This window comes from Etheostoma spectabile, chromosome 18 (genome assembly GCF_008692095.1).
Source record: "Etheostoma spectabile isolate EspeVRDwgs_2016 chromosome 18, UIUC_Espe_1.0, whole genome shotgun sequence".
Lineage (NCBI taxonomy): Eukaryota > Metazoa > Chordata > Actinopteri > Perciformes > Percidae > Etheostoma > Etheostoma spectabile.
This window is the reverse complement of record NC_045750.1, coordinates 7,711,885-7,726,246: the sequence shown is the minus strand read 5'-3', so window position 1 is coordinate 7,726,246 and position 14,362 is coordinate 7,711,885. Positions and strand designations below refer to the sequence as shown.

At 39.2% G+C, this 14,362-nt stretch overlaps 2 protein-coding genes across 4 annotated transcripts; both read left to right on the top strand.

The window, feature by feature from the left end:
• Nucleotides 1-3,002: 3,002 nt before the first annotated feature.
• On the top strand, nucleotides 3,003-7,246 carry cnr1 (cannabinoid receptor 1). Of its 2 annotated transcripts, none has more exons than XM_032543270.1 (2): nucleotides 3,003-3,387; nucleotides 4,082-7,246. In XM_032543270.1, the coding sequence occupies exon 2, from the start codon at nucleotides 4,121-4,123 to the stop codon at nucleotides 5,528-5,530; it is 1,410 nt and encodes a 469-aa protein (XP_032399161.1). In that variant the 5' UTR covers nucleotides 3,003-3,387; nucleotides 4,082-4,120; the 3' UTR covers nucleotides 5,531-7,246. The 2 variants fall into 2 exon arrangements, with proteins under 2 accessions (XP_032399161.1, XP_032399160.1); XM_032543269.1 differs by having other exon boundaries at nucleotides 3,004-3,392.
• A 1,428-nt stretch (nucleotides 7,247-8,674) lies between these two features.
• On the top strand, nucleotides 8,675-13,357 carry akirin2 (akirin 2). Of its 2 annotated transcripts, none has more exons than XM_032543278.1 (5): nucleotides 8,675-9,199; nucleotides 10,256-10,387; nucleotides 10,832-10,981; nucleotides 11,077-11,169; nucleotides 12,207-12,250. In XM_032543278.1, the coding sequence occupies exons 1-5, from the start codon at nucleotides 9,028-9,030 to the stop codon at nucleotides 12,233-12,235; spliced, it is 576 nt and encodes a 191-aa protein (XP_032399169.1). In that variant the 5' UTR covers nucleotides 8,675-9,027; the 3' UTR covers nucleotides 12,236-12,250. The 2 variants fall into 2 exon arrangements, with proteins under 2 accessions (XP_032399169.1, XP_032399170.1); XM_032543279.1 differs by lacking the exon at nucleotides 12,207-12,250 and adding an exon at nucleotides 12,759-13,357 and having other exon boundaries at nucleotides 8,676-9,199; nucleotides 11,077-11,148.
• Nucleotides 13,358-14,362: the final 1,005 nt, after the last annotated feature.

Genomic DNA, 14,362 nt, shown 5'->3' with positions numbered 1-14,362 from the left:
TACAACACCATATACCATAAATACACATAATAGTGCTGTCAAAAGATTAACATATTTAATCACGATTAATTGCATTGTCATAGTAAACTCGCAATTAATCATACATTTTTATCTATTCTAAATGTCCCTTAATTTCTTTTTGTCCCATTATTTTTTCTCATTTTAATGCTCTTCTCAACATGGAAAAGTGGATCGGTTTGCTTTGTGCAAATGTTTTTTTATGGAAAACAACATTGGCATATAGTCTTGTATAATGTGCAATTTCCTAACATTCACCCTTGGTAGACACTGTGTAGAATGCCGACCGTAGTGGTCAACAAGTTTGGGTCCCCACAAAAGGGTTAATTGACTAAGCAATGAAAAGGGTAAATTATCATTATTGTCGGCTGAAACTAATATTGAAGGGAAGTGAGTGACTTGGTACCATTTGGGTTGGTTTTGGGAGATTAGGTTTGGGGCCATTCTGGGGTTATTTCTGAACAGGAAATCAATTTGTGAGAATTTCTCCAATGCAGGTGTGACATAGATTTTATGGTAAAATCTACAAGAAACACTTGAAGCTGTTCAGGATTTTGCAAAGTTTGCCGTGATTAAACTAAGCCTTATAGTGACGACTATATAGTAGAGAGAAGTTCTTCCACTCTTGGTTATGGGTAACCAAGAGTGATGTGACGTTACTACTCTTTGGCTGGCTCACAAGCCCAAACAAGAGTGTGCAGCGTTCCGCTTGTTTTGTTTCCGGTCTAGCTAGATCAGGTGTGGTGTTGTAGTTTTTCTAACCTTAATAGTTGTTGCAACAGCATGTGAAAAAAAGTACAAAGTTTGCTAGGCCAAAAAGAACGTTAATCTTGCGATAAAAAAAAATTAAGCAGTTGAAATGGGTTTGCGTTAACGCCATTAATAATGTCTTTAACTGACAGCACTAATATATTTATTGAAGTTAGGTATTATTCTCTTTCCACTGGTGGCGGCAGATGGCCGCACGCCTGTTAAAAGGAAGTTTTTCCTTACCGCTGTCACACCAAAATTGAAATTGAAGATAGAGGATAGAGTTCATTTTTACGTGATCTCATTTTGTTGTCAGTCCCTTATAAAACTTTTTTTTTTTTCAATAATCCAATTCAAAAATAACAAGGACCCTGACATATGATTAATAGAGAAATCCATCATGAAGGTGGCAGAGATATGGATTTCTTCATAAAGGTTAACTTGCATAGATACAGTGTTATTTGGCTTACTGGCTAGACTACACGTACCCACCTATGAAGTTAATTGCATGAAATTACCTCATGAACTTCACAACCCTTGCTCAGATAGTCCCAGAAATGTAGGAAACAGAAGTCGACACAAAACATTGAACTGGAAGATCATGACTTCAGGCTTCTGTTAAATCCGTGAAACTCTAAAGAAAGGAAGTGATCCAGTGTTTTTCTGTGCTCAGTCCTTTGATGTTTCCTAGAAGAAGGCATTTATCTGCCAGTTACTTTGCTGGAGCTAATCAGTCATCAACAAGGAGGGCTCTTATTTTTGGGCCGCTCTCAGGTTTGAATCAGTTTGTGGAGGGCTCAGCTTTTATCTGTATCTAGTCCTGCGGATCATGGCTGTAAATAATGTGCTCTTTCTCAGTTTGCCTCAAGATTGATGATAAGATTTAATAATCAACTCAGCTGCTTATTTTGCCACAAAGAGGAAACAAAATCAATTATAAATGAACCTGAAATTAGTCAAGTTTTATGTTTTGATAATAATAATAATAATACATTTTATTTATAATGCCCTTTACATTTCAAATGAAATCTCAAAGTGCTACAGTAGCAAGGAGTTAAAAAAAAGTTCCCAGAATATAACAAAATCAACAAATAACAATAAAACTCAAACTCAAACTATGACTGTTTTTGACGGCAAAGGTCGTCTGATTTTGGGCAGTAGAACATTTTGGTCATTTCAGACAGAGACAGCAGCCATGGCTGAACGATATTAATAATCACACCTGTGATGATGATAGAGTTATAGCCTCATTTCAGTCCCTGAAGTGGCATAAAAGTTTTATGTCATCTGTGGCCGCTAAATGTCACATTACTGAATCTATTCAGATTTTATCTATGACAATGCAGCCGCTCAACTCCTGCCTCCTTGGCCATTTATTCTGCCAATGTGGAAGACAGTGTGAAGAAAAAAAACATCACTCATGTTTGCAAGGATGTGGCGAAATGAATACATGCAAATTAGATCACTCATAATCAGTGAATTTAATCTGTTTTATTAAGGCCAGGCAAAGGCCGTATCAATGCTAATGTGAATCATAGCAGGATCTGACTCGTTAATTTGGTGGTGTATAATCTGATTGAATGTGCTGATAACTAACTGGTTCATCTGAGGGGAAGGGACATCAGAAAAAAAACACATAACAATATGCGTTAATCATCTTGTGTGGTCACATCACTGCTCAGCTCATTTCAATTTTAATTTCTTAGTGTATAAATGACACATTTGGCCTCTAAAATGCACTTTTCTTTTGTATTTTAATCCAAATACAAACACTGACTTAGTTTGAAGTACAGTAGGCTTCTCCAAATAATTGTTTTTTTATTTGACAATATCAGGGAAGTGAAAAACTTTATAGGTACAAAGTCAACAAACAGCTATTCAATGGCCAAAATTATAAAGTCTTTATTTACACAATAAACAGACATGCACTGACTAGCAATTAAGTCTGCAACCTCTATCTGCCTTTGAATGCATGAAAAGAAAAAGAAAAGCCTAGACAGAAAGTTACCTTTATGTGGGGATTGCATAGCAGAAATGTAGCTTTTTGTCCTGCAAAATGTAGAAATTGTCTTCACAATTACCTCATGAATTAGGAATATGATATTCAAAGCTATTGTTAATCTAGGTTTTTGTTGCTTTGTGCTGTGTTGAAGCCGGCTCTTTGTCCGAGCTTTGGGAATTCAAATCAGATCCTTTTTATACGCCTCCACCACGCACCACCACTGTCGTCTCCCTTGTTCATTTGCACCGCACTTGGCAGTTTCATGGGTTGGGCAGATGAAGCTATATGAAAACACGTCACAGAGCTTGTAGCAGCGACGCTTCATAAGTGAAGACACACAGAGAGAAAGAGTGGAGAGACGCGGGAGCAGCCTGTGTCCACTAAGCAGGAGCGCACCTCCAAAGCGAAGACACTTCAACAGCTGATAAACTTATGTTACGTATAGAATTTGAAAAAGAAACGAATAATGATGATGATAGTGGTGGTTTCATTCTAACACATGCACACTGGTGTGTCTCTCTTTTTTATGTGAGATCTGTGTTGGTTGGATGATGCGCTTCTGACTTGGAATAACGCGCGGTGATAAAGGACGATTCTGCGCACTTGGAAAAAATTATGTAAGGTAAAGATGCACTTTTCTTCTTTTAAATGTTTAAATGTTGCTTTCAATATTGTTTTCCTTCTTTTATTAGAAGTATAAAATGCTTTCTGTATTTTGTCCCAACACGAAGTATTTCGGATTCCTGAATGCAGTTTTGCTTTTCGCACCATATCAACGATAAATCGGCACTACTGCAAAAAAGACTTTCTAAAAAGACAAATATCTAAATCATTTTCCAAACCTGCATACATTTACATTATTTAAAAGTAATTATGCCGCTTTTATATCTTACTCTTACAGTAAATTAGCATGCGTATACTGTATAATCTTTTAATTAGATTTTAGTTGTGTATCTGTTTTGCAATAGTGTTCCAGTCTGTACGGGTAGAGATACATTGCATTGTCTAATTCTGCACCTCATAGAAAAAAAAAATAGGCGTTTTTATCATCACCCTCATGTTTTTTAAAATTGGTTTTCAGTTCTAAAAAGAAAATTGTATGTGTGTTGATAAGGTGCATGATGCGGTATTTAAGTAGCTACACCAGCTCTCAGAGAACAAATGTGGTTTATGCCCAATTCAGGCATTCTATAAAGTGTAATAAAATCCATATCTACAGTTGTACAAAATATTTCCAAATATTTGCATAATGTGAAGGTTATCTTAGGTTAAAGAATTTTTTTATATCAAGTGCTTGTCTTCCATTTGCAGGTTGTCTGGGCATCTGCAGCATTACCCTCAGACACAGCCATGAAATCTGTGCTGGATGGTGTGGCGGACACCACCTTCCGGACTATTACATCTGGTTTACAGTATCTGGGCTCCAACGACGCTAACTATGACGACCCCCTGAATGATGTAGACTTCAAGGTGGGTTTCTCTCTGCAGAAGCCCTTATCTGCTTTCCGCAGCAACTCCTTCCCAAACAAAGTACCTGCGGATGAGGAGCTCATTCTCAAGGGCATCCCCTTCTACCCCACCAATGCCACAGACTTGTTCGGCAACAGGAGCACATTCAGAGATGAGACTAACAATATACAATGTGGGGAGAACTTCATGGACATGGAGTGTTTCATGATTCTGACCCCCAGCCAGCAGCTGGCTGTGGCTGTGATGTCTCTGACTCTGGGTACCTTTACGGTGCTTGAGAACCTGGTGGTGCTCTGCGTCATCTTCCAGTCCCGCACCCTCCGCTGCAGGCCATCCTACCACTTCATCGGCAGTCTGGCTGTGGCTGACCTTCTTGGAAGTGTCATATTTGTCTACAGTTTTCTGGACTTCCATGTCTTTCACAGGAAGGACAGCCCCAACGTTTTTCTCTTCAAGCTGGGTGGAGTCACAGCGTCGTTCACTGCCTCTGTGGGGAGCCTCTTCCTCACTGCTATTGACCGCTACATCTCCATACACCGGCCTCTTTCCTACAGGCGCATTGTGACACGGACCAAGGCTGTCATTGCCTTTTGTGTGATGTGGACCATCTCCATCATCATCGCAGTGCTGCCTCTACTGGGCTGGAACTGTAAACGTCTCAATTCTGTTTGCTCAGACATATTCCCTCTGATTGACGAGAACTATCTGTTGTTCTGGATCGGTGTAACCAGCGTGCTGGTTCTTTTCATTATCTACGCCTACATATACATCCTGTGGAAAGCACACCACCATGCTGTGCGCATGCTGAGCCGCACCTCCCAAAAGAGCCTCGTTGTTTACTCAGCAGATGGGACCAAAGTGCAGACCACCCGCCCTGAGCAGACACGCATGGACATCCGTCTGGCAAAGACCCTGGTGCTCATCCTGGTGGTGCTGGTCATCTGCTGGGGCCCAGTGCTTGCCATCATGGTCTATGACCTCTTCTGGAGGATGGACGACGACATCAAGACAGTATTTGCATTCTGCAGCATGCTCTGCCTGCTCAACTCCACTGTCAACCCAATCATCTACGCCTTGAGGAGCAAGGACATGCGGCGTGCCTTCCTCAGCTCCTGCCATGCCTGCAAGGGCAGTGCCCAGCAGTTGGATAACAGCCTCGAGTCAGACTGCCAGAACAGAAATGCCAACATTTCTGCCAACAGGGCTGCAGAGAGCTGTGTGAAGACCACTGTGAAAATAGCCAAAGTAACAATGTCTGTATCAACTGAATCTTCTGCAGAGGCTGTCTAATTGGCCATCAAGGGAGAAACTGTGTAAATGTCATCCTCCCCAAACAATGCCATTCAACACAATAAAGCAGAAGTTAGATATCCCAGAAGAAAAAGAAAATCCTCTCCTGAAAGTATTGACTTACACATCCTCACATAGACGCTTTATTGGTTGCATTATTTTACATTGGTTTGTGAGTACATGGTTTGCCAAAGTGCCAAATGATATTGCAAGTTGATAGGAAGGACTCACGATTTGAAAGGATTTATCAGAGACTATCATAAGTCTGCTGTTTACCATAGACTTAGTGATATCCAGTTAGTGAAGGCATATTATATTTTTGTACTGTGAATTCAGGTTTTGAAAACAATATATCTTCATTTATGGGATAAGGGGCTATTGACATTTTTAATTCGAGATGTTTTACTGTGTCATCTAGAATACGTCTTGCACCAGACTTTCTACAGGCTTTATGTTGCATATAGACATTTCTACGAGGGAATGATAAAAAAAAGTTCAAATGACTGATTGTTTATCCAAACTTACCATTAAACATGTCACTTTTGTACTTATTTATGACAACACTCAGTGAGTGGCAAAATGTGTTATGAGATTTTGAAAAATGAAAGGTGATTCATGCTCAACATATAGAAAACAACAACAACAACCGTATTTATCACTATCTGACAAATGAGAGGTGATTCATGTTCAAGATAAGAAAACAACCATATGTATCACCATCACAAATAAACTCTAATAAGATGGAGGTAAAGGGATTTACAGCTTTTGAGTGTCAAATCTGGAATGGCAATTTCTGTGGCAGTGACGATTGTCCCTGTTGTCCATTTCTTTACACCGCTAGCTGTTAGACGTTTAGAGTAATGTGTCTTTGTTCAAATGTATACCTAACAATTGTACAGTGTTTTCTTGCTAAATAATGTGTTCAAATCCACTCCTTCAGCTATACAGCCAACACGACAACAACAACAACAACAACAACAACAACAACAACAACAACAAGCTCTTGACCAAAGCTTGAACACATCAAAACTGCATTTGGAAGCAGTGTGCTGGTCACTACTGTAACAAACTGAAGTGGTTTTTGACTATAGCTGCTTTCATCTAATGTGTGGTTTTACTGGATTCAGCCTTGTATGTGCGTGATACCTTGTGACTTGGTGATATATTTCCAACCCCAAGCCGTTTGATCAATGCAGTGAGTTGTCTAAGTGCTTCTGTTGCAGCGGGGCATCATTTCGGAAAATAAAAGCAACCCATGCACAGGCCTATTGAAGTACTTTTGGCATAACTCTAAATACAAATATGTCTGCTGTTAATTTTACTTATCTAAACAAATAAACAAGGGTCTTTTCATTGGCTGGCAACTTGGATGGACGTCTGTGTGTATGCATTGTGTGGATACTCGACAACAGACCTTGTAAAATAATCGGAGATGTGTTTTTTCTAATAGATGATGTAGTACTTTTAATCTAGAAATCTCACAGCACAATTGTTCTCTAGACATTTATCGTGTTGTAAAGTTATCCAGACAGCTGTTTATCAGTATGCTTTGCTGCCTCTTGTATTATTGAGTATTGAAGATCAAAATGTCAATTGTCAAGTGGCTTCTGTACAGTGGTGGCTTAATGAGGACTTAAAAACCACAATCAGTCAAGTGTTTTTATTAGTATTGCTGTTTTCAAACTTTTGAATAAAGTTGCAGCTGGTTGTCATTTCGCCTGCAGTTATTTGATTGACTTTTTGATGACGGGAAACAGGAGGTTGCAGTACATGATGCTTAATTCATCCAACAATCACTGATTCAAGAGAGAGGAAGCCAAATCCGACAGCAACCTAAAGTCATCAGTGAGGTTTTAGTGCCCTCATGTGGTAAATCGTACATTGTTTGTAGTGGCAGCCTTTCGGAGGAAAAAGAACATTTCTACACATTGATTTTAGCTTTCTTAGTATTACTGGGGTTACTTCTTGTAATCCCGACAATTTGCAAGAGAATGCTACATCTTCTGACACCACTATCTGCTTTGTTCTTTATTTTTTATTTTATTTTTCATCTCTTGTCTTAGAGAAGTAAGAAGATGCAACATCTGTTCCCACAGATGTCAACAGGGCTGTATTCATTTCTCTGCCAAATGCTTCCATCTGTGAAAAGCCATGAGGCGGATTTACTCCACCATGTGTGAAAGTCTTCAATTAAACTACTCACATTTTCTGAAATTGAACCTACCAAATGAATAACGGAGAAAACAATTGGCAGATTGATCAATGAAAATAATATTTTGTTGCAGGCCTAGTTGGGACCAAGATGCTGGACATTGCTGCAGTAGGCTATTCTGCACGTCAAAGTATCTCAAACCTTGACTTAACTTAAAATAAAAAATCACTTTGTTCATATAGTCCAATACATTTGGAAAACTTTCTAACTCCATCCTGCAGAATAATAACACAAAAAGTACAGTTTAGTATAGTCCTGAAATGTTTAGCTCTTTTTGGCTGGAGAACACCAATCATGGATGTATTAAGAGAACAAATATTATACGTAATGTCAAATTGTTGAAATACAAGCGGCACTCATATTCTCCTCCATTTTTGTACCTTTAAAAATACGTTTGTGTACAGGGGTGGTTGAGGAGGGGGTAATGATGGAAGGGAAAGGACTGGGTGGCTACTTCAAAACAAAAGCTACGACACAGACAGGGAGTTTTGCAGCCTTAAAACAGGCCTGGTAGCTACATGTCTAATCACGCCTGCTAAACATAGACAGTTAAAGAAAGCTACTAAATCATGCCTTGACTCACCCCCCCCCACCGCAGAACTGTCTTTACTTTATCTTTTGTAGAACTTTCATTTCCATTTTAAACTCGGACCATGTCTTTTCTTACGTTTTGTGCATTTGAAAAATACATTTTAACAACCGTTTACAGTGAAGTCAGATAAGGTATAGTTTAGTTTTAGAGAATCTTTAGTGAAACTGAAACCTAGAGGTGGTTTGCTGGATTTTGTTAGCAAACAAAACTAATTTAAAAAAGGGACCGTTTCAAGGTATTCGGGAAATGTAGTACTCAAGTTAATTAAACAATGGGCCCGAAGGGCACAAAAACTACAAATACCAACATACCACAATCTCTTTGCGCATGCTCATAGCCGATCATGTTGAAGGGAATGAAATATAAACCGTTGTGGGTGCTAGTACTCGGAACTTGTGCAGACAAATCTGCAATCATCCGATTTTATAGACAATTTACCCGAGATCATTTTAGCCAGATCATCTCAATATATATTCAGTAACGTGATCTATATGAGATTTATCAGCAGAAGGCAACGAGAGACGAAAATAGTGCGTATTTGTCTGCCGCACTGAATTGCAGCCGCCGTTTGACTTAGCTAACGTTAGCTAGCACTAGCAGCACAGGCGACGGGGCCCAGGTCACCGACTTTCCCAAATAACAGGGAGTTTTAGCTTTTGTGTTTTAGTTTTTTTTAAGACACATTTTAGCGTGATGGCTTGTGGGGCTACTCTGAAAAGGACTCTGGACTTTGATCCACTAATGAACCAGGCTTCACCTAAAAGAAGGAGGTGCGCCCCGATCATGTCTCCGGTCTCTTCACCTCAGAAGTATTTGCGTATGGAGCCCTCTCCGTTCGGGGAAGTGTCGTCCAGACTCACCACAGGTAACGTTAGGGATTTTAAATCCACATGTTATGTCAATGTCATCACATTCTGTATGGTAAAACAACTTCTATTGTAATCTGGACAATGTTAGCATCACCCCGTGTGGAACTTTACCGGTGTCTGTGGTAGTGGTGTTTAACCCTTGTGTTGTCCTCGGGTCAAATTTGAACCATTTTCAGTTTTTTCATCACAAAAAATGGCCGTAAAAAATAAGCTGAAAATGTCAACATTAGAAATATCAAATAACTTTGGAAAAAACATCAATAAAAGGACCCAAACATTGAAAAAGTGACAAATGTCCGAAAAAGCGATAACTTTTCTTCAAGGTTGACGGGAAGACATCACAAGGGTTAAAACAAGTTTAAAGTTATTTATTGTCAGATACACAACAGTTAAGTTACAGAAGCAATTATTGTCACCGTGGGTGTCCGCCTCCCCCCAACAATGCTAATTAAAGTAGTTTAAAAGCAGAAAATAACAGTTAAAAACTAGATGTGATTTTAAGACTTATGTCTAAGTGCATGTTAAAAATGCAAGTTAAAGTATAAAGATAAAAGTATACATAATGAAATGTGAAATAAGCTAAAATCAAATTTATGTAAGACCCTAATTGCATATGAATAAGATGAAATGATCAAAACTCCACACGTCTGCCAAGGTAATTGAGTGTTGTTAATTCTCCCTGTTGGTTTACATATATTGTTGATGTAATGTAGTATTTAGTGCCCTTTTTATAGGATTTCTTTAAATTTTATGTTTGGTTTTTAGTATTAGTTGACATTGGTTTGGGGAAGTAAAGTGTGGGAATAACAGGAAAGTCAGGTTTGGGATGCTTTTGTGATAGGCCTGCTTAATACATACAAGTATGCAGTATTTGATGCACACTGAACTTGAGAATGATTTACACTGCCTCTAAGGTCATGATGTACTGCATCAGCAAGGCCACATTAAATTGTCAAATTTGTGGATTATGGATTCTTCTCCATACAAGTGCAGCACCTATGTGTGAAGAGTTAACTGATATAATGGAGCTGATGTTATTCTTTCTGTTTCAGAGCAAATTCTACACAACATCAAACAGGAGTACAAGCGGCTGCAGAAACGAAGACACCTGGACACCTTCCAGCAGGCAGACAGCTGCTGTCCTCTGGACCTGCAGAATGTTCACAGTGGATCTGCTGTACCAGGTAGCTCCCATCTTAATGAGGATATTGACTAGTTTTCACAAATCATATTACTGATCAGCTCAAACACAAGTTTGTAATCTGGTTGGTTTAGTTCCTTGTTAGGACGACAACGTGCATACCATTAGCTAGCCACCGTACATGGTTACAAGCCTGATATTTTGACTAAATGTCCATCTTTTCACCACTTTGTAAGACTGACAATGCCTTCCTGTTAGCCATTTTCTCTTGAAGGGTCATTTGATTTTGGCTACTTAACATATCCATCCACATCAACAAGTTATGTTTTTTCAATTTTTGAATTTCTAACAATGGCTTGGCATTAAAGTTAGACAATTCAATTTCAATGTAATATCTTCTCCAATATGAGCATGACTATATTGCAATGCTGTTCCAGTGCATGTCCTGACTGTGGTATTAATAGTGTGATATTAACTCTTCTAACAGGTACGTCCTCAGGTGCCTCATCACCCACCAGAAAAGAGCAGCCTTTATTTTCCCTCAGACAAGTTGGGATGATTTGTGAAAGACTGCTGAAAGAACGAGAGGACAAAATCCGTGAGGAGTACGACGAGATACTGACAACAAAGCTTGCAGGTATGATTTTTTTTTTTTTTTTTAAATGGCATAGTAAACAATTTGTAGTGCGTAATCCATACCGTCTGCCAATATGTGTTTTACTCTTCCAACAGAGCAATATGATGCCTTTGTCAAGTTCACGCATGATCAACTCATGCGACGGTTCGGAGAGCAGCCTGCCAGCTGTGAGTATATTTATTTTGTAGGTCTTTTGTAGTATTGGCTGATTTAAAAAAAAATAAATAAAAATAAAAATACACTTAAGGATAGACTTGAGTGTTTTAGTACTGCTTCTAACTAATTTCAAATTTATAGTAACTGGACATTTGTTAAGAAACATGTTTTTTTTCTTATACATTCTGGAAGCCAAGTTTAATCCCACTGTTCTTCTATCTACATCAGTTGTTACACTTGACTCATAAGTCACTGCTGTAGCTTGCTGTTAAATGTGAGGCTAAGCTTCACAAATACCAGTAGTGGTACAGCAGAATGTAGTGACAGTGGACAGACAGGAAAGCAAAGGGCCGCAGGTTGGATTTTGAACCCGGGCCGCTGCCAAGGACTCGGCCTCCGTGAGGCTCTCGCTCTTACCGGGTGAGCCAGAGGCCGCCCTTATTCCGCCTGCTTTAAGCCAAATTAATGCAGTCTTTTTGCCAAGTTCAGTTTTTTTGTGATTTAACAATTTTTATTTATCTTTAACACAACACACCAAACATACAATTTGAAATATGAACATAACCCCCCCCCCCCCCCCCCCCCACCACACTAACTACAATATTCAAGACCATAGAGGTGTAACAACAAAGTAATAAATAGACAAACTATAAACCAAATTAACATGCATACACGAAAACACCGCAAGTCCATCATACACATCTCTCCCCAGCACAAAGCTTGTTAAGACCCTTTCAGAAAGCTCAAGTACCTTCCCCATTTTCCTGTGTGGATATCCAATCTGGCGAACTGTTTGAATGACACTAAGCTCTGTTTTGAGTTTGGGAATCTGCAGGATTAAACACTCCTGAAAGCCAGTCTGTCTATCCTGTAGAAGAGATAAAAGGTGGTATGTTACACAGTCAGTGTCTCTAAAGGGGTGCTTTATACTAAAATCCATATCTACTCTGGCAAGGGATGTCACCAGAACCGATACGGTACCTTTCGGTTCTAAAATGAGGAAACGGCAACAATGCCAGATTTGTTTTTAGGAAGCACTGTAATGTGGTGACGATGCCAGTGTTGGCAGCATCGGTGCTGTGCCTCTTCAGGAGCTGATGGGGGCGGTATGCGCTTCAGTGTTCTGTCGATACATTTAGAAGAAGGTCGTGAACAGGTGGCTACAGTTACGCCCTTCTACTTCTGGTTCATCTCGCGGTCCTCTCTCTCTGTTTTACAACCCCCATCTCTTGGCTTAAATGCGCTTGATTATGTTATTCTATGCTCTATTGCACGTTTTGTAAATCTTATGACATTTTTATATTTTTCAAATATTTTAATGAAAGAATATGTTTTAAGTTAAAGTACATGGAATCTTAGAAATTACTTTTTCCATTACCAAGGTATAAGTTGGCATTGAGAATCGTGTTATTTTACTGGTATTGTCACCAATCCAAACGATGCGCATCCCTAGTCACAACTACTGAATTTTTGTGTTGTGACACCCCTAACTCGGACTGACATACGGCCAACCTACACTCCTGTACAAGTCAGTGATGAGCTCTGTAGCCATCTCCTGGTATGATACAAATGTATTATTGACGTGTCCTCATGCTCTTGTTGCAATGTTTGTCCTCCACAGATGTTTCCTGAGTGTCAGCGTCTGATATTGAGGAATACAATTTGCTACAAGCTACTCCAGGGACTTGTCTAGACTTGGTCTAGTTGGACTTTTCTCCTAGCTGTGCTATATCGCCTCTATGTGGACTCAGTTTGTGGCATCCACGTTTGCTGTGTCTGCCAGAGTTAGGACTTCCTGCTGCCAACTTGTTCAAGGACTCTGACTCTACCAGTGGCCTCTTAATTGCCGTGTCCATATTTATTTGGCTTTGTTCTGATGCCTTCATAAAAAGGCTGACTGCCACCACACACTTGGCCATTTGATTTTACTGTGATTGATTATTTTTTTGGTCAAAATTAGTTATTTCACAGAGAGGATGTTAGTTGTGCAGCTTCTCTATATGTACATTTTTGAAAAAGGGATTGAACATTGAAGAGTGGACAAACCAAGACCGCCTTTAGACTGGACTCCAGGGACAGGCATCTTGGCTTTTTTCAGCATTATTTTACTGGCAATTACATTTGTATACACTGTATTTTTTTTTTTTTTTTGCTTGACTTTTGTTCATTGTACCAAAATTTCATGATTCTATTTGCTGTAGGTATAAAGAAGCTTTGATTCAAGAAAAGCAAACGAATAAAGTGTTAAGACAAATGTAAATGTTTGGCATGGTTTTTCTATTTTTGACAAAGCGATGTGTTCAGATCACCACAGTTGATAACCTTTTTGAAGGATCGGACACATCTCAAAAGCTTTTCCGTTTTCTACATGCTGGCACCACAGTGCGATGAAGGTGAGTGGAATTTAGTCTTAAATGTCCCTTTTAACAAAGTCTCTTTCCACAAACTGTCCAATATTATTTGTGATAAATCCCAGACCTTCCTGTCAATAATTGTTCCCAGTGGTTATTCTTAAAAAAAAAAAAAATTGCTTAAGACCACCAATATATATGCAAGGCTTCTGATTTCAAAATGATGCAGGCAAGTGGCTATGAAAGGAGCCAAGAACTTTAATTACAGTTGTGTTCAAAATGAGTCCAAAATCACTAACCTCATAAATAATTTTTTGGTAGAAGTGATATGTTTGGATGGCAAATAATTTACTAGCAAGTGTTGTAGAGTCATAGAAAACCAACAGTCATGACATGCAAAGACAAAACTGAATAGGTTGAAATTTGCTAAAGGAGACATTGACTGGCCAAAGGGAAAATAGCGCAACGTTCTCTGGCCTGATGAGAGCAAAATTGTTCTTTTTGGGTCTAGGGTCCGCAGACAGTTTGTCCGACGACCCCCATGCACTGAATTCAAGCCACGGTATACTGTGAAGAACGTAAAGCATGGTTGTTATTGGTATGTTTCTCATACTGTGGTTTTGGGCCTATTTAACACATACCAGGGATCATGGATCAGTTGCAATACATCAAAATACTTGAAGAGGTCATGTTGCCTTATGCGGAAGGAGGAAATGCCTTTGAAATGGGTCTTTCAACAAGACAATGATCCAAAACACACCAGTAAGCGAGCAAAGTCTTAGTTCCAGATGAACCAGATTAATGTTATGGAGTGGCCAGCCCAATCCCCGGACCTCAATCTCATGGAACACTTGTGGGGTGTCATCAAAAATGA

What these genes read in the sequence shown, in the direction of transcription:
- cnr1 (XM_032543270.1), top strand. Translation starts at nt 4,121, where the DNA reads ATGAAATCTGTGCTGGATGGTGTGGCGGACACCACCTTCCGGACTATT.
- akirin2 (XM_032543278.1), top strand. Translation starts at nt 9,028, where the DNA reads ATGGCTTGTGGGGCTACTCTGAAAAGGACTCTGGACTTTGATCCACTA. An exon ending in ACTGACAACAAAGCTTGCAG is followed by an intron (nt 10,982 to 11,076) that starts GTATGATTTTTT and finishes CTCTTCCAACAG; the next exon opens with AGCAATATGATGCCTTTGTC. An exon ending in TGAGTATATTTATTTTGTAG is followed by an intron (nt 11,170 to 12,206) that starts GTCTTTTGTAGT and finishes CAGTGTTGGCAG; the next exon opens with CATCGGTGCTGTGCCTCTTC.